This window comes from Cygnus atratus, chromosome 23 (assembly GCF_013377495.2).
Source record: "Cygnus atratus isolate AKBS03 ecotype Queensland, Australia chromosome 23, CAtr_DNAZoo_HiC_assembly, whole genome shotgun sequence".
Lineage (NCBI taxonomy): Eukaryota > Metazoa > Chordata > Aves > Anseriformes > Anatidae > Cygnus > Cygnus atratus.
The window spans coordinates 4139618-4167526 of NC_066384.1; the positions used below are offsets into that span (position 1 = coordinate 4139618).

The following is a 27909-nucleotide window of genomic DNA, read 5'->3' on the forward strand; positions in this document are numbered from 1 at the left end:
GGATGTGAATCACAGAGGGATGAATGTTTAACTCCTGAAATATTTATTTCGCAGCCTCCTGAGAACAGGAGGGCTGCTTCGCCCGTGTCCAGCAGCATTGGACCTCTGGGCGCCCCACAGCAGCTGGAAGGCCAAGGCGCGGGGAAGGTTTTTTGCAAACACTGCCACCCCCTGGCTCTTTCCACAGAGTTATTTCTCCCCATAAGAAAATTAACTTTGTGCTGCCTGGGGGAAGCCTGAAGCTTAACGTGTGGGAATTGCTTGTGGAATGGGCACTCGTGTAGGGCTGGGGGTTAGGATTTCCACGGGGACATGCTCTCAGGCTGACGGTGAGCCCAGGCCTTGGCCTTGCTGCCGCCGTGCCCGCCGAGGCCCAGCCCAGAGGCTCCCGGCCCGCAGGCGGGCGGCGGCAGGGGGAGGCCGGGGCACGCCGCGGGGGGCCCCGCGGGCCCCGGGAGCCCCCTGAGGGGACTGCGTGCAGGGAGGCCCGGGCCTAACTCCTCCGCGGACTACGACTCCCAGCAGCCCTCGCGCGGCACACCTCCCGCCCCCTCGCCTCGCCGATTGGCCGAGCCCTCCCGAAGCGCTCTCTCCCCTTTTTCCCGTTGGCTCAGGGTCGAGCTGTCAATCACGGGGCGGCGTCCCTCGGCAGGACGGGCCGGGGAAGGTATTCTCGAAAGCGACTTGCGTCGGTTGCGCGGGGCTGAGGCCGTGGCGGGTGCCCGGGGGGTGGTGGCGCAGTTGGCGTAGCGCATGCGTAGGGCAGGCGGCGGCGGTGGTGGCGGCGGGGGGGTGCTGCTGAGCCCCGGACAGGCGGAGGGGGGGCACCGGGGCACGGGGCGGGGGGGCACGGCCGGGGCCGCTCATGAGGGGCCCTCCCCGCTCCCAAGGGACCTCCCCGTAGCCGGGCCGCGGCCCCCGACGCTTTACGGGGGCCCTTTTGGCTTCCCCCCCCCCCCCCCCTCCCCGCGCTCGGCCCCGTTTCCGTGTGTCCCCCCCCCGGTGTCGCCCCCTCCCGGTGTCGCCCCCCCCGCATGGATGGAGCCGCGCAACTCCCGGTGCCCGCTGCGCCCGCCGCCGGGAGGCCTGACAGGTAACGGGACAACGGGACCCCCCCCCCCCGGCCCGGCTCCTCCCCTCCCCTCTCATCCCCCCCCCCCAGTGACACGCCCCCCCGTGTCCCCTTCCCTGTCAGTTACCCCTCCCTTAACCATTCCCTTTTCATTCCCCCCCCCAACCCTTGCCCTGTCAGTGACCCTCCCGTACCCCATTTCTCATCAGTTATCCCCCCCGTACCCCCTCCCCTCTCAGTGACCCCCCCCTTGTACCCCCTACCCTGTCAGTGACCCCCCCATACCCCCTCCCCTCCCAGTGACGCCCCCCCCTTGTACCCTCTTTCCTGTCAGGTATCCTCCCCCATACCCCCTTCCCTGTCAGTGACGCCCCCCCTTGTACCCACTTTCCTGTCAGTGACCCCCCCTTATACCCCCTTCCCTGTTTGTTAACACCCCCATGCCTCCTTCCCCTCTCAGTGACCCCCCCGTACCCATTTCCCTGTCAGTTTTCCCCCCCCTGTACCCCCTCCCCTCTCAGTGACCCCCCCTCTCAGTGACCCCCCCCAGCACCCTCTCCCCTCTCAGTGCCCCCCCATGCCCTCCTTCCCTGTCACTTACCCCCCCCCCCCCCCGAGTGTCACCCCCGTCCCCATCAGGTGCCCCTCACCCCTCCCAGCTGCCCCCCTATTTGCCAGCACCCCCGGCCCTGCTGGGACCCCCCCCTCACACCCACTGTCTTGTGCCTCCCCCAGCCCCTCTCCCCCTTCCGGGCTCTGCCCGCTGGCCTCTCCCCCACCCAGCCCTTCCCGTGGGACTTCCCCCTGCCCTTCTGGGCGTCCTGCGGCCCCTTACCTGGGCGGGAGACCGGCCTTGGCTCCTCTGACCCCATTAAACTCCTTCCTGGGGCCGAGTGGCTCTGGCGCCGGGCGGGTCTGGTGCTGGTCTCGCATCTTCCCCTTCTCCCCGCCGCGTCAGCTGGAGGATGAAGCCCGGAGCGCTGCGGGGTGGGCTTCTCAAAGTTCCCCTGCTGCTGCTGTCCACTTGTGCTGGGTCTCGGGTCCTGCCTGTCCTGCTGCAAGCGGCTCCTTCCTCTGGTGTTGGCTGGCTCTGCGTGCGGAGCCATCTGTCCTGGGGAGCGACTGCTGCTGCTCCTGGCAACTCCTTCAGCTGTAGCAGAGCCGCCTTTTTGCTGGGTGTCTCCTGCTAACCAGGTCGCTTCCTCTTGTTTCCCAGGGTTCGTTATAAATCCGTCTGTGTATGTTTTAATTTGACCCGCGACCTCTTGGAAAGTCAAGGTAAAGGGGACAGGGAAAGTAAGTTGTGAGGCTCAAGAAGCCCGCCGAGTGATCGAGTCGGGTCCCGGTGGTGCATGGAGAACTGAAGGCATTTAGAGATGCTAAAGGGGAGGGTAAGAGGGATCTTCCTTCGGGATGAGCCACGTATCCGCAAAGACTTGCAGGGTGTGAAATGGTGCTTTTTGTTTTTCAATGACCTTGAGTTCAGAGGCTGAGAAACGCGGGCACATCCAAACAGTTAGGAATCGCGTCGCTCAGCTGAGAACGGGCCCGGCTGCTTTGGGGACGCTCTCCGCGTCGCTGGAGCTTTTCGGAAGGGCAGCAGGCCAGAGGTGTGGACTTTGGAGCTCGGCTCTGCAGGGTGCTCGGCCGTGTCGCTGCCTTACCGCGTGTGTAAGTGGGGCGGGGGCGTGTGGGTGGGTGTGCGAGGGGAAACATTCAGCCACAAGAACACCCCTCCAACACCAGCTGCTTTGGGACCGTTCGATGGTGAAATGATGGAGTTGTTTGCGTTACGGATGTCAGCGCTCTGGTCCTAGACTTTGAGCAAGTGTTTCAGGAAAATTAGAAGAGCCAGCTGGGGAAAGCCAGTGAATCTTGTAAGCGCCCCCTCCCCGAAGCACTCTGAAAGAGTTCTCCTCCTGGAAACTCTTAAGTTTCTGTCACTGTAAATACACCCTAGCAGGTCTTGAGACCACAGCCTGCACAAATCTGTGGCTTGTTAATTTTTGACTGCAGATTTAAAGGCCAAGTGTTGCGAAAGTTTGTGTTTTTTTTTTTTTTTGTCTCTGGAGCTTTGCGCTGCAGGAGCAGGAGAGTCGGAGAAGTGAACCACCGCTAACCGCAGGTGGGACAGGGTCTGCGCTTCAGGGTGCGGTTTGAGGAGAGGCTGGTACTGGGGATGGGGTGGTGGCGATGCTCCTGAAGGGTGATCGTGAAACGTGCTTCCTTGGTCCTCTAATAAAAGACCAAAAAAGGTCTCGGTGATCTCTTAGGTGTAGGCAAAGTGGCGCCGCTTGTGTCATCATCGCTGGTACCAACAGCGTGGATTTATCCCAAATTGTCCTTAAGTGGGACTTAATCCTCTCGTTTCATGAGGTGGTTGCGCTGGTTTAGTGAACAGCCAGGGAACTGCACGAGTGGTTAGGAAATGGTATTTCTGAAAGCGAACAGAACCTGTACGGCAGTGAGGTTTTGCCGAGAGATGTCCTACAGAGAGCGACGTGCCTTTAGGGGTGGCGTTTGGACGGGCTCTCCGAAGGGACTCGGTGACTGGAAGCCTGTACGAGCCTAAGGGGTCGGAGGCACTGGTTATTCTCCAGTTTTTTGTGGTTACTTTCCAGGAGACTTACAAGGCTTAGGGGTTTTCATGCTTTATACTGGGGTCAGTTTTTAGCTAAATTGGAGGCAGATGATCTCCGTGTACAACGGTGTGGTGCAGAATTAGGTATTTGTGGTGAGTGTGGGTCTGGGGCTGTGACCGGCTGTGCCTGATGGAAAAAGTCTGACCTGGAATGGGAGTTTGGGACTCCTTAATTCCTAGCCTGTGATTCCACAATAATTTAAGCTTGCCAAGGACTTTGCAGCTGTAGTTTCTTACTGCTGAATACCTCTCGAGCAGCAAAGAACAGCAAGAAAAGCTCCTCGAGTCTCCTTGGCCAAGCACGTGTGTGTTCTGGGAGGCCTTTAAGCGTTTAACAGCGTTCAGTCAAACCTCTGTGTAAGCAAGAGAGACACCTTAGGCTCATCTTTTCCCATTTGACTGTTTTTTCCAAGCCCGTCCTTTTTTTTTAATAGTCAAACACTACGAAGTTTGCATTGGCATCTCAGGTAAGCCAGCCACTCAACAATTTGCTTGTGTACAGCCTCGGATGCCGGTGTTAGTACGTTTAAGGTCAGTTTTGCATCAAATGTTTTGTTTTAGACCCTTATTCACCCAGCTTTGTCAACCAAAGGACTGATTTCGTGGGTGATTTTGTTGACCTTTAACTGTTAAGAGCTAAAGTTGAGATGTTGATCTCTTGAGACCTGCTGAAGGATGGTCTGCTGCGAACGCCTCTGAGTTACTGCTGGGAAGCTCCACAGCACAGCTGCAATCCTACAAATCCTTGGTATCACTCGCAGAGATACCAACCTGCGGGGTATTCCTGTGCTCCTTCAGAAAATGTGCATGAAATGAACTCCAGAGCGCGTACAGCTTCGTGGCAGAAGAGACTTTGTTGGAGGGGAAGGGAATTTGGGTCTGTCTTAAAGAGCAGGGGGATTCCGATGCTCATATTTTCTTCTGCACGTCCCGTTCGCACGGTCAAAGAGTAAGTTTATGGTCTTATTAGTGGTTTTGCAGTAACTTATTGAGAAGTAAATTGGCTTCTTGGTGTGGGTTCTTTATCTCTGCTGTGTGCAGTGTGGGAGGTCCGTGCCTTTCCAAGACCACGCGTTTCTCCAGGTGTATGCTTCAGGTCATTGGGTGAGCTGTCGTGGCAGGTCGGTGTTGAATAAAAAGGAGTTGTCTAGAAATTAGCCACGACTAGAGGTAAGAGATGGGACAGAAACGCTTCTAGGGGTCTTGAGGAGAGCATTGGGTGTTTGTCAGCTGGGAGGCGGCAGCCTGCTCTGCTGCGGCATGGTTTTAGCCCTGATAGACCTCCTGAGATCCAGAGAAAACCAAGCTGTTCCGGAGCAGGAAGATGAGAGATTTGGATCCTGCCTGGGGATCCCTCGCCGGAGGGCTGAGCTGCTGGGGCGCTGCGAGGGGTGGAAGGTCTCTGCCCTGCTGTAGCTGTGGGTGGAGGAAGCACTTGTGCATCCCGGAGGGTTTGTTTAAGGAGGCCAGGAGGTGGGGATCTGGCCTAGGAGAAGGGCAGGACGAGGCTGGTGAGCTGAAAAGGGTGCCTGGAGAGACGAGCTGAGAGATCGCAGATCCTTGGAGAAACTTGGAGCTGCTTTTTCAGCCAGCACTCCTTGGCTGCTTGCGGAGCTTGGTAGGAAGGTGTCTAGAAACCACATCCCCGCGGATGTCTCCAGCAACGGAGCGTATTTAGCACAGCTGCCACGGGTCTGTAGAGCTGGCCCGGGGCATGAGGAGCTGCTGGGCTGTCCGGGCTTCCCGTGTTCGCCTCCGCACCACGGTCGGTGTGATCCCTGCACGAGGTGGGCACCGAGGCGCTGCACTCAGCTCTGGCTTGGTTTTCGGCTGAAGGAAGGAGGGAGCCCTTTGCTGCTGTTGCTGTCCCCTTGCAGACTTGCTCTCCGTAAACAGGCAGAACAATGCCAGTTCTAAGCTCGCGTGGAAAGACAGAGGATAGGTATCAAAATGTGATAGCTTAGTCATCCTACGCAGGAATTGGCGTGAAATATTGATGAGGAAATGCGTTCACAGTGGTGCCTCTTGCTGTTAAGCCTGGGAGTGAGCCGACTCTTACTTAACATGAGGGTAAGAAAGTTTGGGAAGCTTAAAACATGAAGTCCCTTCCTGGGCGGGCGTGCTGGCTTTCCTGGTGCTACTTCTGCAGGAGAAGGAACTTGGCTGAAGTACCGACGTGATGGCACACTGGACAAGTACACACGCACTGGGTCTGGTGATCGAGGACAGTTTCAGGCCAGCGGATTCTCGAGGAGCCCTGACCGAGTGTCCTTCAGCTGAACAGGCGATGGGGTGCAGCACAAGCTCAGCTAATCGCCCCAGCGGACGGGGAACGGGTCGAGCTTCTTCCTCCGCGGTGAGCTGGAGGCGTGTGGCAGCTGTGGTCTTACTGGACCTGTCTGCTGTGGAAACTAGACGTGGTCCGGGGTGAGATGGCTGGCAGTGCTCACACCAGGGAGGAGTTGGTCCCACGTGCAGGCTGCAAGTGGCCCCGCAGCGCTGGGTTCTCCCCTCCTGCTGCCTCGCCTTGCACCCGAGGCTGTGGGAATTTCATCCATTTCGGCCTCAGCGCGGACAAAACAGGGCTCGAGCACAACCATAAGGGCTGCTCGCTGCAGTAGGGAGATCTTCAGAGATCCACAAGCAGCTCTGCCTTTCTGTGTTGTATTCGAGAGCTCCTATGGCTGCCCTAAATCCTGCCTAGGAGCCCCCTACACGACTGATCTTCAGTTTGGATGGCATTCCTTGCCACCTGTAGGTTTAACGTCATTTCTGCGTTCACTACAGGGTCGCATGGAGGAGCCAGCTGAGCTAGGGAGGCGCTCAGAGCCTCCGCTTGGAGGAAAGTCTGCAAACCGCTTGCAGGGAGGAGAGGTGGGCTCCTGGTACCGGCACCACGGGGAAATGCCCGCACGCTGATGCTTTCCCCAAAGCCAGGTGGAGCTGGAGCTGGGGGCTCCGGGCACGCCGGGGTGCAGGAGCCTCGAGACATGTAGGGTCAGCTACGGCGTTGACCAAAAAGCCCTCGTTTGACCCAAACTGGTGGCTGGACCGGCAGGGAACAGGGTAGCGTTTGTCAGACTGAACTCAGCGGAGCTGTTGGGTGCTGCGTTTCTGTGAAACGTTCTTGTTTCGGTGAGTCAGCATTTCCTCGTTCGAGAGGACTCGTTTGGATATTTCAGCTTGCTCTGCTCGCAAATGCTCGTTAAAGGGAATTTAAAACTCTCGGCTTATGTAGGACAAAATGGTGTTTAAAATACGTGTTGTTTTTTTTTGTTGTTGTTTAAGAGAACTATAGAAATACCAAAATGGGACAGTGCAGGGCTTGTGGTATGGAAATGAGGTGAATGACATCGTTTCGCAGAGACTAGCTGGTGTTTTGCTAGGTAGCCTGTCTGGAGCAGGGTTGTGACAACTACTCCGCAGCTGGAATATTTTCTAGCAGGTATAGCTGATCTTACGGGGTTTCAGTTATTTAGGGTAGCGAATTAAGTCTGGAGCTCCATAAGTGTGCGGAAATCTCTAATTCCTCCTGGAAATACAACTTGCAAAGGGCACCCCTTTTTATTGCTAATGTAAGGGGGTGTTCTGATGATAGCGTCACCTGATGGTTGGCTGTTGTGGTTTCTAAGGAAAACGTATTTATTATGTACTATAGCATAGTTACTGTGACCAAATATAGTAAATTTGCTTCTAAAATCTTTTCTAAAAAATTACTGCAATCAAATACAGTAAATAAGAGAGGAGAGGTGGCCAAAAATATCACTGCCTTATAGGTCCACAGTGTAGTGAGTCTCGCTGGTTTTGGGAAATGGGAAAAGCAAAATTGGACGTAAGTGGGCTGCACGTACAAAGGTGGAAACCGTGAAACGGTGCGTCCTGACCCCGGACTTGCAGGGTCTCTTTGCATGGCTTTTCTAGGCCGTTGTTGTCCTGGAGTCCTGCTCATTTTGAACTTGTCACCCGCAGTTTGCAGACTGCTTCGGTTGGGCGTCCTTCAGTCCTGGGTTGCTCCTGCCCATCCTTGAGTTTCTGCAAGGAGCCTTTATAGAGAATTCTTCAGTTCCTGGCCGCTGCAGTTTGGGGGTGGGTCGTCCTTCACAGTTTGTATGAACGTCCTAACCCGTTTGTCTGCCTGCCTTTGTTTGCTCCCTGTCCTGTTCCGCAGGTAATTAAATGCCCTTGGTGTGGATCTTGGCTCCGTTGGCATGCTTGGATGCACAGCGGCTCTCCCGATAGCTTCTTGCAAGAAGATGGCAAAAGCAAACATTACCAGAGACATCATCCACAGGCAGATCAAGGTACGCGTTAGCCAAACGTCCGCTTGTGTTGAGCGGGGAGCTGGTGGAGAAGCAGCGTTCACGCTGGGTTGGGAAATACTCGTGGTGTTGCCTGTGCTTCTGAAGAGATCTCTGCCACCTCCATATTGATCAGCTGCATAAGGAGCTTAAGAGAACAAACGCACAGGACCTATCATTGTCCTTAATGAGGAGCTGGGGCAAAGTGTGGCGTAACAAGAATACAATTCTTCTCCCTAGCAGGAGCACACCAAACTGGTTCCACGTTGGCAGGTCTGTTCCTTTACAGTACACCGCTGAAGAGAGAAATCTCTCTGCTTGTGTTTGGGCAACGTAAAGGACCCTTAGCTAGCTTCCCCCACGAGTTTTTTGTCGACTTCTTTGTGTTCTTTTTGTGTGATCTTGCCATCAAAGGTATTTTCTGACTGTAGTAAGGCTAATGATCTCTCTCTGTGTCTGTCTTTTTTTGCCGTCTCTTTTTTTCTTTAAAGAGTGATGTGTTTGCTTCCTTTGTGTAGGGAGGAACTTCTGTGGTCAGATCAGTCATCTGATGGCTGCATTAGTGAAATATCTCTTAACGTGAAAGGACTAGCTACAGCAGACACAATAGACAATTATTGCTTGGACTGGGAGGCCTTAAATCATTTGCAGCTTTGTTGGTAGCCAGAATTCACAAAAGTGGCCTGTTAGTGGCCAGAACAAGGAACTAGGAGCTGGGACGCCACAGTTCAACATGCAGTTTGGTACCGAACCTTGCATGATAAGCTTGTAATTTAATCCATGTGCAAAGATTTATTTTGCTGCCCTAACAAGGAAGGGATGGTTCTGTGGTTAGAGCGCTAGCCTGGGACTTTTTCACACTGTCTGTTCTGTTAGGCTTTCATCTGTGACCTTGGGAAGGTTGCTAAGTCTGACAGTTCCTTGCAGGAGAAGCAATATCCTGCTGCACAGACCTCACAAAGCTACTGAGGCTGCAACAGCAAGGAATTGTAACTGCAGCACCTTGCAGTGGACCTGGGAGTGTTTTGGGAACGCTATCCGTGACAATATGTCAAGAGGTTTGAAGTTTGTAATGGACGTTTCTCCAATAGCCTGTGGGGTTTTTTGTGTTGTTTTGTTTTTCTTTTCCCCCTCCAATCTCCTTACACCTGTCTCCATTTTGTTCTCAAATATCTTCTAGCACATGGAGCTCATAGTTCACTGTTGGTCTGCATTGGCCACACGCTGCGTTTGTTCTTTGTGGCTGTTCTGTGACTACTGACGCGTTCCTAGCACCGTAAGGACAGGTTTTGAGATCAGTGTTCTCCTCTGTAAATGGTGATAACTGAGGCTTAGGTTGTCTTCACCTGACCGTGGTATGTCACGGGACAGGACTGGGGCTGGGTCAGGTGCTGGGAAGGGATCTCCTCGGACGCTTGATGTTCCATTCAAAATATGACTTGCGTTCCCTTTCCTTCATGGCTGCCTCTGCAGTTGGCCTTCTTTCATCGAAGCCATCTGCTAATGCATCTGTGAACTCTGTGAGATCACAGGGGAAACAACTGTCCTGCTTTTCTTCACCTTCATTTGTACTGACGCAGTTCTGTGGCAGCTGTTCCCTTCCCTGCAGAACAGGCTGTGCTGTGGTGCTGCAGCCACACGCTCCTGCTCCGTTTCTGATGAAGTAAGCCATCTCTAGAGGATGCTGTCCAGTTGTGTTCCCCATTACATTTCCCGATGGTGAGGGTAGACGCAGGGAACGGTGAGGAGGACGTGGGAATGCTGAGATTACAAGTGCTTGACTCAAGTTTCAAAGTCATCTGTGGTGCTTCAGGAGAGATTCTGTGTAAGGACAGACTTCTCAGCTGCTCTAGTCCAGTACTGCAGTTCTCAGGAGTCAGTTTGTGAAATCCTCGCAGGGGTTTGAGACAGGCAGTCTTGAGCTCTTTTGTATCTTCCATTTCTGGCACAAAGCAGTCAACTCGGTCTTGCTGTGGGCCTCCTCAGAGTTTGCCTTAGCTGCCCAGCTGGAGCCCATCAATTAGGTCGAAATCATTTCAAACCAGTCCAGGGCAAGGATTGCAAAGTGTGTAAGCAGCTGGAGATGATGTGAATGATGTCCTCCTTCTACAGGACTTGTCCCTGGTGCTATGGACACCCCAATATCTGGCAAGGTCCCTCCTTGATTTTTATGGCTCATGAATCTTCTCTTAAAGGGAACAAGGAGTGTTTTGTTTGCTGTAGTCAGTGTGGCATTTGTTTGCTTCATGCAGGAGAGGGGCGCGCTGGGCTTTGAGCGACACTATCATGTCACCGACCCATTCATTCGGCGCCTGGGCCTGGAAGCAGAATTGCAGGTAAGTGGGCAGTGCTCAAAGAGCAAACACAACCACTGGTTGTACAGCTTGGTACGGAAGGTACAGCAGGCTGGAGCGTATGGAATTCTCTCTTGTATGGGAGAGAGATACTGGTTATTAAGTCCCCTAAACCGTCTGCTGGAGAGCCTTTGACGGGTGTGCGTCAGCTGACCCTAACAGTGGTGTCTGAAGAAGGCAACTGTCAACTCTTCCAGATGTTCAGCTGTAAAGCTGAAGTGTAATGTGTTGTCTAAAGAATGGGCTGTTGTATTGCAGTCTGACACAACTTAAAAAAAAACACCTTAAGATTGTCTTGATTTGGGGGAGGAAAGGATTCTTCTGTCTCCCTTTTCAGCCACCTCTCAACTGCTGCTCAGTGCTCTCCTAGTCTTCCCTGTTACAGTTGTTAGCTAATGTGGTTGAAGATGTATGATACAGTCACTGAGCAGCAAGGTGCTTCCAAAAGAGTTATCAAAACTGCATTTTCCCTGCAATCCCAGAGAACCTGTACGTGTAATTTGTCAGCCTCGCCAAGGGCTTTTGAAGCAAAGTCACCTTTCCGTGTGTACAGCAGGATTTCATCAGTAGCCTCTGAGGCTGAACTGCCATTTTATTCAACACTACGTTGTTTTCTTTTTATTTGTTTCATTTTGTCTTTTCTACCCCAGCTGCTTATAGCATGTCTGTCTTTTCTGGAGGTGTTTATCTGCCGTGTGGGTGTTCTTTTGCAGAATAAAAAGCTGCTTGTTTTAGAACAAGTTGTTATGTGTGGGGAGCTCGCTGCGTCCTTGCCTTAGAACAGCTCTGTTTGATAAGGCTGAAGTTTGTGTAATACTCTCTTCCCCTTTTTTTGCTCAGGGTCATTCTGGGTGTGTCAACTGTCTAGAATGGAATGAAAAAGGAGAGTAAGTATGCGACTTGATTCGGGGGATCAACAGACTGATAACCCAGGTTCTCCCAAGAGCAGGATGTAGGTCACCTTATCGTAAGCAGCTACTTCCCATAAATAAATTCCTAATAAAATGGATGAGGGCTCAAGCTCAAAGTTTTGAACTGTAGTTGAGCTCAAGCTTCAGAGAAGCTTTATTTTGTTGAATATGTCTGGATATTATTAGAAATGTGCATTTAGTGAGCTCAGAAGGGAAATGGTCAGACTAAGAAGTGGAGACTGAAGGCTGCTCTCTTCTCTTAAGTGGCATTATGGATTGTAATGGATCTTCAGGATTTGCCCAGCTGGTAGGAAGTGACATTTCCCTACCCCCTTCACTGTGCTGCTAAATGTTGATGCTGGGGACATGCACGTTAAGGAGGGAGGTACAGCATTCACCCCCCTCTGCAATTTTAGAGAGAAACTCATCATGAGAACATTTCAGTTAACCAAGTAGAATAAAGAGTATCTCCAAGAAAAATAACTGGATGGAAGAAAAAGCCTCTATTTCTTGACATGCCTCTTGTAAAATCCAAAGTCTGCTGTCTGATAGTCTTCAAAATTATTTACCAGTGAAAATTTCACATACTTGAGAGAGATCTGGCTCCAAGGAAATAAATTTAAAACAGCTGATGGTTGCAGATGTCAGATTCTTTTGCTTTAACAGAAGATAAATGCACGAGCACCTTGCAATACTGCTGCCACACCCTGCACTTAAAAAGCAGTCTGTGAATCACTTAATGAGTCCTGCCTTGGGACTGCCCGGGCACATCTCAAGTCCAGGAATGAATGGCTTGGCTTGAGCACGGGGGTGATGTGGGAGCAGTTAATGCAGCCAGGCTAATAAGGAAGGTGGAGGCCCTGCATTTTGTTATTGACCAACGCTCCTGTTGTTTTTGCTGTGCCATCTGAGTCTGTGGTGAGCTGGGTCAAGATGCTAAACCAACAAAAAAAAAACTTGCTTTATTTTCTGTGGAGTTGATATTTGGCTGCTTTACTTCCTTGGGCTGGCTGAGTGGAAAGCGTCAAGAAAACAGAGCTGAGAAAGGAGGAAGGAAGGGGGCTTCTTAGAGCTGAATGAACTTAATGGCTATCTGTGGTCAAACCACTCTCAGAAATTGGTCACAGCTTGGAACAGAGGAGTCCATGATGCATACTTCTCTTCTGTTTCTTTTAGCTTGTTGGCCTCTGGCTCTGATGACCAGCATACCATTGTCTGGGATCCTCTGCACCACAAGAAACTCCTTTCTATGCACACAGGACATACTGCAAACATCTTTTCTGTCAAGGTATTTGAGTAGAAGGACTAAATGACTAACAAAATCAGCAGCCAAAGCAGCCAGAGAGTAGCTTTTGAAATGTTGCTGGGAAATGTTTTCGTGCAAGCAATCCATTCCCTCAACCCCCATCATTTAATATTTGTAATGTTAGGAAAAATTGTATTACATCCAATACCTGTGCTTCTTAGTCTGTGTAGCTCCTGGGCTTAGCTCCTTACCTCTTTAGAGTCAAAGGAAATGGTTGTAGGGAATCAGGAGTTAAAGATACGAGATAGAGAGAGCAGTTTGTGTGTTACTGTCATTATTGACTCTTGAGTGTGCATGTGGAATATAGGTGGTAACGTGGGGCGTCCTGTGTTCCCAAAGCAAGCTGCTCTGAGACCTGCCAAGGAAGCTCAGCAGTGTCTTTGTGAAGAGCCTCAGCACCTCTCAGGTCTGAATGTCAAATCTGTCGTCCACAGTTCTTGCCGCATTCGGGGGATCGGATCCTCATCACGGGAGCTGCCGATTCCAAGGTGCATGTGCACGACTTGACTGTCAAGGAAACCATCCACATGTTCGGAGATCACACAAACAGAGTTAAGCGGATTGCCACAGCTCCCATGTGGCCTAATACCTTCTGGAGTGCTGCAGAAGATGGGCTAATCAGGTACAGAACGAATTCTGCCCCAAAATGAATTGGATTAGGATCCATTGCAGTATGTGCTAAGCATAAATCTGGAGAGAGACTCTCTGTACTAAAGAGCTCAGGCTAATCTCTCCCTTTCCTGAAGCTGAAAGGATTCTTCTTGAAATGTAGATTCTTCTGATAAGTACTCACCCAGCTCCTCTGTTTTCCTCCACTGAAAAGGGAGGACAAGAAGGGAATAGCCGTATCAAATGGAAAGTAGGAAGGCAGAAGCAACACTGAGTGAAGCTTTCCTTCAGAGTCATTGAGGCTTAATGAGTAGATGCAACTGCGGGAGTCTGTTCATACTGTGTACTGTTTGTTAGGTCATGGCCTGGACTCTAATTTAGAGCTTGACTAAGTCTGTGCATGTTATGGAGCTGGTTTTAGTGATTATCCTGATGTTGAGGCCTAGCGTTTACTGAACTGGTTTGCTCCCAGTAACCTGTGGCACAAATGCCTGTTAGTGGTAGTGTCATCTCTTCGCATACAAGCCAGATAATTAAACACAGGTCGCTGCAGAGCAGTGAAATGTGGTGCTTTGAGTGGCCTTCAGTTTGGTCACCATGGAAAGCTAAACTCTCTTACTGCTGCTTCTGTTAGCTGGTGGCACGGGTTGCCTGACTCTCTCTTCCCTTTGCAGACAGTATGATCTGCGGGAGAACAGCAAGCGTTCAGAAGTCCTGATAGACCTGACCGAGTACTGCGGGCAGCTGGTGGAGGCCAAATGCCTCACAGTCAACCCTCAGGATAACAACTACTTGGCAGTAGGGGCGAGCGGGCCCTTTGTGCGGCTCTACGACATACGCATGATCCACAACCACAGGTAACGGCAGCTGGCTTTTCGGGGCCTTCTTGGCACGTGTGAGTGGGGAAGGGGGAGTTGCGATGATCTGGGACTCATCTGTCTCACTGTGCAGTTTTACCCAGTCTTTTCTAGCGCCCACAGAGTCTTTTATCTAAGTAAGTACGCTGGGGTGATGGGAGGCAGGTCTGTGGTTGCACAGCTGCACGGGCATGAGGGCTTGCCCTTGTGTATGAACAAGAAGCGTTAGCATAGAGCAGGCTTCCAGCAGCTGAATGCTGTGATTATAACTGCTTTTCTTTCTGGCTAGAAAAAGCATGAAGCAGAGTCCTTCGGCTGGAGTCCACACGTTCTGTGACCGGCAGAAACCTCTCCCGGATGGTGCAGCACAGTACTACGTGGCAGGTACTGGGACGTGTCCTGGGGGTCACCAATGGGACTTTAAATTAACGCCTGAAGAAACTGAGTTCATCACGCAAGAAAGCACTGCTTGGAAAAGTGTTTGTGTAATACGTGGATGTTCCATGAAATTGTAGTTTATTTCTCTTCTGTGCTGTGAATTCTTGCTTATGCTACCTGCCCACCTTCCCTGATTTGGCAGCGGTGTGTGTTGGTGAGCTGGCCTTACTCCTTGTCTAGCGTAAATGTCTTTTTGTCAGTTTCATTGGAAAGTCAAGGACTGGATAACCTGAGGGCTCTAGACATTCTTCTGGAACAGGTCCCAGGAAGGATGCTGTTTAAAAATCTTCTTGGCACAGAAGGGAAATGGCTTGTCTTCATCCTGCACATGAAGAGTGAGCAATGCAGTATCTGGGCATCTAGACGTCATTCTTCTCCAGTGCTCATTTACCGTTTTTTCCCATTTTTTTTAAAGTATCTTAAACCAGCATGTTCAACAGACCAGTTTTGACAGTCTTGCTTCTGATGAGTCCCATTGGAGGATTTCTTAGGTCCCCTGAATTGGTCACGCAACACATCTGCTGTCTGAAGCAAAAGAACCCTTGTGTGAGCTGAATATTTAGGAGCCTTGGTTTGATTGTGCTAAGAGCTTTATTACGGAAACGTGATTAGAGAGTTGAGAAAGGAGGTATTTGTTTGCAGTTGGCCACAAATCACGGAGGCTAAATCCTTAGTGAATCCATAAAACTGTGATTTGCTGGGTTCTGCAGACTGCAGTTGTTAGCAAGATAGTCATAATCTGGTCTTGTCTGCATATGGAAATGGCCTTGCAAAAATAGTATCTAGAACTTGTGAAAAGGCAGCTCCGTACATCTAAGTGTTTTGGTAGCTGGTGGAAGGATTCAACAGACAGCAGAAGGAAATGGAAAATCACTTTGGTGCATGTGCTTCGTGCCCTTGCTGTCCTAACAACCCCTTGTAAAAGGGAGGAGCTGATGTAGGACAAAGACAACAGTTCCTCGTGACGCTAATATGTATGGATCTCTTCCCTCTGCAGGACACCTTCCAGTGAAGCTTCCGGACTACAACAACCGGCTGAGAGTTCTGGTGGCCACGTATGTCACTTTCAGTCCTGATGGCACTGAGCTCTTAGTCAACATGGGAGGGGAGCAGGTAAGAAGGCAGCTAAATTTTGGTAGAAAGTTTAACATTTGGCTGTGTTTGTCGGGCCACCATAGGTTGTCTTCAGAACAGGTGTAGTAACTTCTCTGTGGGTAACATCGTTGGCTTTTAAACTGTCGTCTGATGCATTCAGACTGAATGCCTGGTATTAGGGATTTATTTGTTATGCTATCGATGATTAAATTTATGTGGTATTTTGATCTGGTTTTGCAATTCACTTTTCCTTCTCTTGAAGAGAAAGAGAAGTTCTGGAACTGACCTTCCCTGATGTAGAAAAAAAATTGCTTAACTCATTCCTGAAACATCAAACTGCTTCTGTAATGCAATGTAGTATGTAAGGAACTTACAGAAGCAAAGGACTTCACCTGGGATATTGATTGCTTTAATTTTAAGCACTAGGTGATATTTGTGGCTCTTTTGTAAAGCTTATCAGTGAAATGAGAAAATCCTCCTGACAGTATTAATCAGCGTGGATTAAGCAGGAACTTCCCCTGTGAGCAGGTTACTCTGGTTGTCCTCTAGAGATCTTTCTCACACTTGGACTTCTCTTTAAGAGGAGGTACTGAATTACACGAATTGATAAGGGCTGTCAGTTCCTATACTGGTACAAGTTTAAATTAGGGTTTCGCAGGGCTGCGTTTGAAGTTTTTCATGAAATACTGGCTTCAGCTTAGTGACACCTTCATTTAGTGTATTGCTTCTTTTCTACCACTATAAGTGTTCAATTTGTTTACGATCACTGTATTAATTAAATGGTTAAAATATCTTCTTGGAGTTGGAGCTTTTTGAACAGGTTGGTTTGTACCTCTTGAGTAAAAGGAGGCTCCTGGTTCTCAGTGGTATTGTTTCTGAATCCAGTGCTGGAATGCAACAAGACACTGGTACTGCTGTTACTCAGTGCGTAAATGTCTATAAACAAGATGGTTAAAAACTGGAAATAGTAAAACAAACATGGAACCATCTAGCCCTGTTTTATTTCTGTCCCTTAAGCCTCTATGTATCATTGACTTTTTTTTTTGTCTTACTCTCTTTCTTCATCTCTCAGGTCTATTTGTTTGATCTAACTTACAAGCAGCGGCCATACACTTTCCTCCTCCCGAAGAAATGCCACACATCAGGGGGTAAGTGTGATCCTGTCATGGAAGTGAGTGGAAAGCAGAGTGAAATCATGTAGAACTCAACTGTTTCCAGGGTGCAGCTCCATCTGGGCAGGAATGAGGGAAAGGATGTATGGCATGGCTGTTGCTGGGCAATTTCTGCAGTGCAGCTCATACCCTGAGCCCTAAAACCCTTACACATAGCGACAAAATGTGTCTTGAGGGAAGAAATGAGCTGTCGAGGGGTGTGTGCATGTGTCAACTTAGGTATAGCTGTAAGCATTCTCCTCAAGATAAAGTAGACTTAGTAGAGTGGTTGAGGTCCTAGTACCCTGCCTTTAGCTAAGGAGGAAATACTTTGTATGTGGACAAACATGGAAATGGTGTACTGGTTCTGTGTTTTTAAACTTACAAAATGGAGAGTGCAGCTGGTACCCCTTTAAACGCCCATTAGAAGGAGACAGAACAATCTCTTCCCTGGTCTGAGAGCCTGGCCTGGCACTAAGCTCCTTCCTGGTGGTGAGATAGTTGATTCAAAAAGTCATTTACTCGACGAGTAAGTAAATCCAAGAGCCTTTTTATTCCTGGCCCTGTTTCTTACAGGGCCTGTTCGTATGCAGATACTGCAGGCAGTGTGCGGTGAACGTCCAGAGCGCTGTCCCCAGGCAGAGGCCGGGTCTGTCTTATCAGGGAGTGTTCCCTGCTCAGCCCTGTTCTTGGAGCACTCTGGCAGAGTTCAGCCTGTGTACTCAGCTTGCCTTGGGCCTTAATCTAACACTCACATCCTGGTTGCAAGTAGATGCCCTGCCTGCCGTTCTCTTCTGTCTTGGCTGCATGTGGGTGATCTGTACTGTGGTATCTGGTGAGGTCATGCTTTAAATGGCTGAGCAGGGTTTGAACAGGTTCACAGTGGTGCAGTTTCAGCAAATGCTCCGCCCTTTTGGGTACAGAAAGTTCAGGCAAGGGCTGTGAAAAAAGCAGCATCTGTACAAAGGCTGAACTTCATGTGCATGCATGTCTCTGCGCACTGGAAGCACCGAGCTGTTCAGTAGAGTGCTTGGAAAGAGTCCCCGGTTTCCCAGCCTCTGAAATGGCTGCGGGAGTATTCCCAGCTACAACATAAATGCAGTTTATAAAACTTGAGTTTGAATATTTTTCTATAAGAATGGCAAGTGATCTGGCTGCACGACCTTCAGAGGATTACTTCAGCTTGTAACTGCTCCTTGAGCAATAGGGTAAGAAAAGAAAAGAAAGAAAGGAAAAAAGCATCTGGAATTCCCTTACTAGATATCTCCAGTGGTTCCACTCATCTTCCTTGTTCTATAAAATGTTAAACAACTTAGGCCTGTGTTTTTTTTTTCTCGGTGCATCTGAAAAATACAAAGGCATTTAGAAGTAAGTTGTTAAGTACTTCTGCAGTTCTAAATGTCAGGCTTCTGGTAGTCAGTCGGGTACTCGGGTTATGGCCTAGACTCAGTCCGAAGGAGCGCAGTTCAGACCGCCCTGTGGGGGTGTGTAGTTCCATGTGTATCTGGTTCTGGTTCTAGGGTTCATTTTTTAAGGGTACTGCAGAGTTTGTAGTAAGTGTACGAAGGAAACTGTTTTAAGTTGCACCGGGGAGGTTTAGATTGGATATTAAGAGGAATTTCTTCATGGAGAGAGTGGAAGGGGCTGCCCAGGGAAGTGCATCCCTATCCCTGGAGGCATTTAAGAGACGGGGACGTGGTTTAGTGATGGGACGTGATGTCAGGCTGATGTCAGGTCAGGTCGACGGTTGGGCCTGATGATTTTGAAGGTCTTTCTAATCTGAATGATTCTCTGAAGGCAAATCAGATCTAGGTGGCAGGAAGACAGGAATGTGTGGAATTGTGGAATTCTGCTTCATTGTGCTCGGAATGGGGCCGTGGCATTGGTTTTGTTATGCTGTAAAATGTAACCCTGATATTTCAGGGATTAGTTTGTGTAATCTACATTGATCCATTGCATGATTTTATTTTTTTCTAACCTTCAGAAGTGCAGAATGGAAAAACCTCTACCAATGGAGTGTCCAATGGCATCCATCTCCACAGCAATGGCTTCCGCTTGTCAGAAGGAAGAGCACATGTGAGGTAAGATGATGGATCTGCCTCAGTGAAGGGCCAGTGGCTTTGTTCAGGTCCTCTTCCTCTCATCAGGTGCTGCTAAACAAGGTGTGAAGTGCAAATCCACTTGGCATGTTGATTTGATTGTTGAGTGCTCTCTGTCCTAGGGGCTGTATTTATTTCTGGTGTGTGGGCTATAAGCCTGAGTCAAATCAGGCAACAGCATCTTAGGAGAAGCATGGTCCATTAGGTTTTTTCTGCTCTTACAAAGAATTACTGCAGACAAAACTAAGAAATGACTTTTCAGTCCTGGAAGCGAAGTGTTCTTAGTTGTCCTGCATGGTTTTTACTTCCTGACCTTGCCGGAGCTGTGATCTGACAGATGGGAGTGGCTGTCAGGTTGAAAGCGCCTTTCTTCCCTTGGCTGTTTTTTAGGCACCTGCCTGCTGCAGACTGAACTGAAGCTGCCAAAATTGCTTTACAACGATGACACTGCTGTCGTTACCCTTGCATATGAACTAGGGGTGGATGGAGAGCCCTCTTTTACTGTCCCTGCTGCGTTTTTTCCTTACGAATAAAGAGCAGTTGGGGTGAAGCAGAAGCAGACTTCTAGCACATCTTGCAGACTGGTTTTCCTCCAGCTGATGAGATGTGGTTAAAAGTCAAGACACAGTTGCTTAATACCATATAAGGGTAGTCTAGGTTCCTCCAGCCACTCTGCTGAATGCTTTCAGCTCGTTTCCTCTAGATGGCCCCTCCACCACGGCGCTGGAGATGCTCATTTTGGTTTGCTGAGCATGGGCCTTGTGCAGCCATGTGAACTTAGATACTTGGTTTCCTTCTGAATTTGCAACCCATCAGATGTTGCTAAAGGAAGTTTGGATTTTTTTTTTTATGCAGTCAAAGCATAGATATATTGGTGAAGTCTGAGGAATGAGACTTAAAAAAAAAAAAAAACACTGATCAATTTTGAGTGTGTCCGTATATGAAGAAAAATGGAAACAGTCAAACGATCGTCAAAAAGAAACCCTCCTCCTAAATTCAGGTTACTCAGGTGCAGGACCTTTGAAACTTCTGGTGTTAGCTAATGCTTGCTGGGACCTGTTAAGTTAGAACAAAACACTGCAGGTATTTAACTGGGTTAACAGTTAACTATTTAACAATGGGAGTGTTAGCAAGTGAGACTTACCTGTGCTTCTTTCCTTCTTTCCCTGCAGTCCCCAGGTAGAGTTGCCTCCGTATCTGGAGAGAATCAAGCAGCAAGCCAACGAGGCCTTTGCTTGCCAGCTGTGGACTCAAGCCATCCAGCTGTACAGCAAAGCAGTACAGAAAGCCCCCAATAATGCCATGCTGTATGGAAACAGAGCTGCTGCCTACATGAAGCGCAAGTGGTAAGTAAGCAGAGCTCTGGGGCACCCCTGGCACAGAACAAGGGGATTGCACAGCAGCACGTGTTGGAGAAATCGTGGCCACAGGAATTGTACAGGCGAGCACACCTGGTAGCAGCTTGTGGGCTTGCCCACTGGTAGGCTGAGTCATGTTCTGTTCCTTTCCTGTGTAAAAGGAAACCAAAAATCCACTTCTGAGTAACGACGTTATGAGCAACTCCGAGGGTATTTGGGTGTCTTTGGATAGTTCTGATCTGCTTTAGAGTATGCCTCTAAATTTGCTGTCAACAGATGAGGTGATGGGTTACCGTGCTTTGTAATTTAACGTGTCCTGATGTAAGATTGTTGTGGGCCTGCCTGGAGCTGCTTTGGTGGCTGCTTGATCCAAGAGGCTGGTGTTGGAGACAGTCAAATGTGGCCTGGTCCTGTGTTACCCCAGCTAGCCCACATTCTCCTCAGCTGGAAGCAAAGCTCTCTGAGGGATCTGGTGAGGTGGCAACTGGTGCCTCAGAGTCTGGGGGAGGTTCTTTCTTCTTTATTGCAAAATACGCTCTTAGCCTCTGCAGTGGGTAATGTCCTCTCTGACCAATAGCCAGAGCTGCATCTGCAAGATACAGCTGAGTTATTTTGGTATCTGTCCCCTTGAGCAGAGTAAGACTGAGTAGTATGGCTTACTATTAACATATTTAAAATAGCTGTGGCCCTTCATCTACATTTGCTTTGTGAGGATATCCTTCTTCTCTCCCTGCTGAAATCCCCAGAATGAATTCTCCCATCATCTTGCCAAGATAAAGAGCAGCCAGCAGTTGTTGTGACTGTTGGTAACCGGCCTACTGGCTGTTTTGCAATAGCAGAGATTTGGGAGCTGCCTCTAAAAGACCTCAATGTTCAGAGGGAGAAGAACAATAGGTCGGGATTAAGGAATGGAAGACGGAAGCTGAGTGCTGATCTCAGTGAATGACATTTTTCTTATAGGCATCATTTTTCCCGGAGGATGTTGGCAGATCTGAACCTTTCTGCGTGTCAGCGAGTGCTTGCTGCAGCTTTCAGTAGCAGGAAGATGTGAAAATATATGCGATGGCTTTCTGTGGTGTGCAGTGATTAGAATGTAAATGGCGCTGAGCTCATACCTTCTCAGGTGCAGAGAAGATGTGTTTTTCTGCTAGGAACAGCTGTTGGTAAATGGCAGAGGAAGGCTGGGATGTCACTGAGGAGGAGGGTGAAGCAGTTGAACACACTGAACCGCTGCGTGCCTCTAAGGTGTCCTTCACGTCTGGGGCAGGAACGGCAACCAGGCACCCTGCAGAACACTGCACGTCTTGCTTTCACCTCCTCCTGAGCAGCAGGGAGATCCAGAAAAAGGAAGCTCTAACTTCCTAACCTCCTCTTGCTCACCTCCCTTAAGATGCTGCTCATACTCCGCAGTACTTCAAAGACTGGCCTTCTAAAACTTGCTCCTAAGAGCCAACTGCATCGCTCCTGATTGCTTTTAACTGTCTGCGTTGACAGTACTTCAGCTGATTCCTAGTTAGAGCACTTTTTCACAAGCTGAGTCACACCCGCAGCAATAGGAGAAGTCAGGGCCTGCTTTACATCTCAACGTGTAGGTTTTCACGCCAGTCTTCTGGGCTGTCTGTCTCTGGTAGTTGGGGTTGAAGGGCTTTTGAGGGTGGCAGAGCAGTTTGTAGCCTGTCCGGCTCTGAAAATGTCTTGTCATCATACCAAGTAACTTGCGTTACCTCCTGATTAGAATGAAGGTGGTGAGATGCTGTGCATCCGGTCTCCTGGTTTAACACGGACACGGTGCTGCAAAGGTAGATGCAGACCTCAAGAACCATGTTTCTCCTGCTCTGCTGCAGATGTTATGGACAAAGCACTTTACGTTCTGTACAGGCGAGCTGCAATTTGTGGCCAACGTCTACCTAGAGAGGGGAGAGAGCAGTGGGATGAATGGCTTGCAGAACGTGCTCGTGGCACTGAATAAGCACTGCTTGCTGTGCTAACCCAGCCGTTCGGAGCTCCCTTTTGATGAATAGATACAGGAGCACCTCTTGCTTAACAAAGGCTCCACGTGATCTGAGTTGTCACCCTGTGGGAGGTGCAGGACAATTCACCCCCCCTCTCCTTGGGACTGTTCCAGACGGTGCGTGTGGGTTTCAGGTGTGAACCTAATTAGTCTTATTAGCCATCACAGGGAGACTTGGCCCTCTTTAAGGAAAGGTTGTGGTGGCTTTGATCAGTTTAGTACGAGCTGCTGGTACAAGCAGCTGCCAGTTAGCCCAGGCTGACTTCTCAGCCTCTACCAGTCTGAATCGAACACGGGTGTGCAAGGCTTGTCATGTCTCTTCTGCTTCCAGGGCGCAAACGGAAGCACTCTTAACCCCCACTGCCGTGGAGTTTAGGGAAATCAAGCGTAGTCTCCGGTACCTGTACGTAGGATATAAATATCTGTTACAATACCGATCTGTTTTACTGCTTATTTCTAAAACATCAAGTTTTTCCTGTAAAGGTGGGAAAAGGCTGCTGCTTTAGATACGTATCCAGCAGGACTGTGAAGCGTGGAGGTTCTTCAGCTCCTTCCTGAGGACTACAAGTGGCTTTGACTGTGGGCAAGGAAACATGCTGCCACACCGCGCGTCCACAAAGGGGCACGCGTGAGCTGCCGTGCTCCGAGGAGGCCCCGCTCGCCTTGCAGGAGAGGCCTTGCCTCTGCTTGGCCAGAGGGCTTGTGCATCCTCCATCTTCAAAGGACTTCCCTAAATGTGTTGTATCAGTGAGCTCTGCTCTGTCGGATTTAAAATGGCAGGTCAAGACTTGCTGGGCTTCCCTGCGTGGTCACATTACAGGGCTGCCTGTGTACATGTGGAGATGCGTTCGAGAAGCTGGCCTTGGTCAGATGGTGCCCCTGGGACGCAGCAAATGCTATTAATACGTGAGCTTGTGGTGTGTCTGCTTGCATAGAGAGGGCTGCAAACAACAAGCTTTGGAGAGAGACAAGGGCTGGGAAATGGCAGTGGAGAAAGTGTGCTGTTGCTACCTGGACTATCTAATCCACCCCTCCCTTTTCTCCAGGGATGGGGACCATTATGATGCTTTAAGAGACTGCTTGAAGGCCATATCCTTGAATCCATGCCACCTCAAGGCCCATTTCCGTCTCGCCCGCTGTCTCTTTGAACTCAAGTACGTGGCAGAAGCACTGGAGTGTCTGGATGACTTTAAAGGGAAGTTCCCAGAACAAGCACACAGCAGTGCCTGCGACGCGCTAGACAGAGATATCAACGCAGCCCTCTTCTCCAAGAGTGATAACGGTGAGTGCCGCTGCTCGGCGTGGTTCTTCAAGGTTAGGGTAAAATCTAATGAACAAACAAGGAGTTTACTCCTTAAACTGCTCCTATGAAAAAAAGCTCCAACTTCTGAGGCAGATTGATCGTTACTGTGCACAAAAACTGGCCTCAGCCTGTTCTTTCCTTGCGTCTGGTCCTGGTTTGGTCTTGAGTGAGAGTATGATATAAGATAGTGCAATGTATCCAGGAGATAATATGGAAGGGAGCTTGTGCCCTAAGCCCTGCTCCCTGATGAAATCGTTCTTAACTCTTCTCTGAAACTGATGCTGTTCTAGAGTGCTTTGTGTAGAACACGTTCCTCCCCAAATTGTGATGAGGGAAATGTGTTGTTCTTCCAGCTGAAGACAAGAAAGGAGGTGGCCCCATCCGGCTGCGAGCCACAGGCCGCAAGGATTCCATCTCAGAGGATGAGATGGTGCTGAGGGAGCGCAGCTACGACTACAAATTCCGATATTGTGGCCACTGTAACACTACTACAGACATCAAAGAGGCCAATTTCTTTGGCAGGTATGTTGGCAGAGAGTAATAGGGGTGCAGGACAGGAGTATGAGCAGCAGCAGAATGTTTCTGTCCGTCGGATAAAGCCTCACGTGTAGGCTCATGTGTGCGTTCATAAAGTGATGCTGACGCTGGTTTGCAGGGTTGAGAAGGATGACGGAAACCCTCATCCTTGTGTGGCTGCGTGAATAACAGGTTCCGTAGCAGATCCACAGAGGACCCAGCTGGGCTAGCGTTTCCAAAAAGCCATTTGGGATTGCAAACATGAATTCTGGGGATGGAGGGAACTAACGCAGAAAGCTCTATCTGGATCCGTAAGCGTAAGGAGTGGCAGCCTACTGATGATAGAAGCCACCTGAGGTTCTCGTGTCTGCTAGAGACTAGCTTTGGCTCTGAGCTGTGATCTCCAGTCTCTGCTCCTTTCACCCTAGCAATGCACAGTACATAGTCAGTGGGTCGGATGACGGCTCCTTCTTCATCTGGGAGAAAGAAACCACCAACCTTGTTAGAGTGCTGCAGGGAGACGAGTCGATTGTGAATTGTCTCCAGCCTCATCCCAGTTACTGCTTCCTGGCCACCAGTGGCATTGACCCAGTTGTACGACTGTGGAATCCCAGGCCAGAGGTAAGAGCCGCAGTAAAAGACTGTCTTGGTGACACGACGAGTAACGCAGACCTTTTTCCTACTGGGATCTCTTGATGGTTGCAGCAGCTCCTTGTTCCCAGCTGTGTCTTGCTGAGTTCTCTCCCTTCTTGTCTTGCAGAGCGAAACCCTTAATGGCCGCGTGGTAGTGGACATGGAAGGTGCTTCCCAAGCTAACCAGAGACGAATGAATGCGGACCCGCTGGAGGTGATGTTGCTGAACATGGGGTACCGGATTACAGGACTGACCAGTGGTGGGGCTGGAGGCTCAGATGATGAAGACAGCTCAGAGGGGCAAGTCCAGTGCCGGCCCAGCTAAAACAGAACTGCCTCTCCTTCCTCCAGTTGTTTGGCTGAAAGGGAACTTAGTTTCCTTGGTCCTGAACTTTCTCTGATGAACGACTGCACTGTATCGCACTATGCACAGAGTAGGACAAGCTGGCAGGGGCAGGAGCGGCCGTTTCTTTAAACCATCACCACCACCTCCTCCTCCTCCCGTCACGCTACTGAGCAGCATGGCAGTGCAGTCTGGGGTTTGCCTTTAGTGGAATTTAGTCCCGACAGGGATCTTTGAGTTGTCTGTAAGCGGTGTAAGCTGGTGACTTTTTCCAGAGCTGCTGTATGACCTGGTACAGAGCAATGTTGCCTGCATTCATGCATTTGTAGAGGGGATGTTAAATTCCTGAATAAAATACAAACCTAGGGCAGGGCTTATGGAATGAATTTACTGCAGTGATCTTGGTCTTGAAAGCCTGACTCTGCTCTTATGCTACCAGACTGTCTAGAGGCCCCTGGCTTTGGGTTGTTGGCCATGAAACACCTGTTTTGTCCCATAATTTCTTTCTTCTGGCTTCCATCTCTAACATATTGCCATCAGATGTGGCTGTGTTGTATTAAGGACTGGATACTGCCTGTCTTTTTCCCTGGGCATCTGTCTTAGTTGATGAATCAGTGAAGGCACTGAGTATGTGCAGCTCAGCAGGGCAGGATGTGCTTGCCCAGCTCTGATGCTTTCTTCTACGGTCTGTGAACCTGTGGAGAAAGGTGGCAGCAACGGGAGCAGGTTTTATCGGAGGCCTAGGACTCGCGTAGCTAAAGCTGCTGAGGAAAGGGGCTGGTAACAGCACTCTTCCAGGGCTTCTCTCTCTATTGCCCAAAACGTGTGTAGCTGTACTCACCTTCTCTCCGTGTCACCTGTGCTAGAGCTGAGAACGTTGCCATCATGTGTTTGTTGCAACTCATGTTTTGAGCTTTTAGACAGCAGCTTTTTTATGCAGCCAGCTGCTCTGTCTTGGCCTTTCCCACCTTGGTGGTGTAACAGCTGGTGGATTAGTGGTCCTCTCAGGAACCCTCCTTCCTCCTCCCATTCTCCACACACTGGCTCTGGCTGCACAGCCAGGACTACGCCCAGCAATGCAGCGCTGTACTTCCATTCCTTTCCCTCTCGTGTGACATGCAGCCCTGTTTTCCGCTCTTGCAGTTGCCAAACACTAAATATCGACTAGATCTTACACAGCTGTGCTACAACCCAGTCTGAAGAGGTTGTTTTTTCTAGGACTATCAACTAAGACCAAAGAGCCCCTGGAGATCTTAACTGCTCTGCGCTGTCTCGTGTCTCTTACTGCTGAAGGTCTGAACATGCTAACCTTGGTCCCAGGGGTGAGATGCGTGTCCAGGAGCGTGCGCATGTGTGTGTGCTGCATTCGGGCTGTTCTTCCATGCGGTGCAATCCCTGGTCTTCCTGTTCCTGCTGCGGAAGGATGAGGGGCCTTCCTTTCCTCCTCCGGCTGCTTCTGGCTGCCAGGCGTTGATGAGAGAGACTGCGCAGTGCTGGCTGATCAAGGTAACTGGCTTCCTCTCCCTTCCAGAACAGTCTTTGTGAGATGAGAGAGCCTTGTGAGAGAGGGAGAGAGGTCACGGAGTCTCGTGGCTGGCAGCGTCTCTCAAAGGATGCCGTTCCCTGTGGGGGGGAGGCCCCCCCAGCTCCCTCCTTGCAATCGCAGTGGAGCTAACTGGGATCTGATCTCTGCCCTTCAGACAACGAGGTCCGTCTGCTCTGTCACGTGTGGGTGAAAGCGAGCCGTAGCGAGCCCCGGTCGTGTGGGAGCGTGCCCCTTGCCACCAGAACCGACTGGCCACCCCGTGCTCTGATGGCAGGCTTCTCGTTTTCAGTTCAGTCAGGCTCACCCTCCATCTTCCTCTGCTGAAGCAGAGCTCTGCTGGGACGGATAGGTGCTGTCACTTGGCTGCTGAGGGCACGGTTGCTTGCTTTCACGCAGTACCAGGGCGGTAGATGCCGCTGCTTGCTCAGTTTACCTGTTTGGTTGTACACATGCTCTCCCAACCCAGGTCCACCCTGGCACTCAATGCTCTTCAAAACCCAGAGGTAACGGAAAATTCTCCTCACTCGGGTGGCTTTTTGACGTTGTCTGGCCTTTTCTTTTTTGCTTAAGGCTTTCCTACTAGATGCATCCTCATCCCCCGTCCTCCCACTCAAACTTTTTTTTTCAGCTTTCAGTAGACAATGTCTGCAGACTTTGATTTTTAAGCTGAGACTGCGATGGAAAGCTTGGAAAAGAACAGACCTGTCCCTTCCCATTCACCTTTAGCTGTGGCAGCTATTTTTTGTTGTTTTTACCTTTGTGAAACAGTGCAGCTCTTTTACCTGCCAGTTGCAGTGTGAAAGCTACAAGATTCCCTGCCTCTGCAGTGGATTGCTTTTTTTTTAATGGCTGCTTTGATTAAAAAGATAAATAATAATGGGAGAGAAGGGGAGAGAAAACTCTTTCTGCCTCTAGCCCCTTTTCCCCTTGTTGCGGGCAGATTGCCTGCTTTGGCGCTTGTTAATGAGGATCTTGTATTTATTGGTGAAGGAAAAAACATGCTGGGGAAGTAGGGAGAAGATGTTGCTTTATTGACCTCTGCCGTTTACTTCGACCCCCTCTTTGGGAAAGCTTCTTCCTGCTCTTTCTGGTTAACTCTTTCTAGCCTGGGATATGCAGGGATGCCTCCTTTATTTTTGTATTCTAGCAATGGGCTCTCCATGAGGAGACTCTAGGATTCTTAGTGTTGCGACGACCATTATTAATTCTAGCCTTTTCGAGTACTAAAGATGATCATCTCGTAAACTTTGCCCCTGCAGTTGTAGAGGTAACACACAAGCCTTACTGCCCTCGTTAGAAGGAGCAGAAAACTTGTTTCTGTGCTCCCTGGAAGAGAAAGAGTTAAGCAATTAAACAATTCTTTGTTCT

The 27909-nt window shown here is 49.9% G+C and overlaps 1 protein-coding gene across 1 annotated transcript; it reads left to right on the forward strand.

The window, feature by feature from the left end:
- The first annotated feature begins 620 nt into the window (after nt 1-620).
- WDTC1 (WD and tetratricopeptide repeats 1) lies at nt 621-27909 on the forward strand. The gene is made up of 16 exons (XM_035562318.2): nt 621-667; nt 7882-8014; nt 10264-10347; nt 11206-11252; nt 12453-12564; nt 13017-13204; nt 13866-14048; nt 14338-14432; nt 15484-15599; nt 16654-16729; nt 18717-18813; nt 20004-20177; nt 23247-23482; nt 23857-24025; nt 24448-24640; nt 24780-27909. The coding sequence occupies exons 2-16, from the start codon at nt 7922-7924 to the stop codon at nt 24975-24977; spliced, it is 2061 nt and encodes a 686-aa protein (XP_035418211.1). The 5' UTR covers nt 621-667; nt 7882-7921; the 3' UTR covers nt 24978-27909.

Coding starts and splice junctions, on each gene's coding strand:
- WDTC1 (XM_035562318.2), top strand. CDS start 7,922: ATGCTTGGATGCACAGCGGCTCTCCCGATAGCTTCTTGCAAGAAGATG. Junction 11,253..12,452: donor GAATGGAATGAAAAAGGAGA/GTAAGTATGCGA, acceptor TGTTTCTTTTAG/CTTGTTGGCCTCTGGCTCTG. Junction 20,178..23,246: donor GCCTACATGAAGCGCAAGTG/GTAAGTAAGCAG, acceptor CCTTTTCTCCAG/GGATGGGGACCATTATGATG.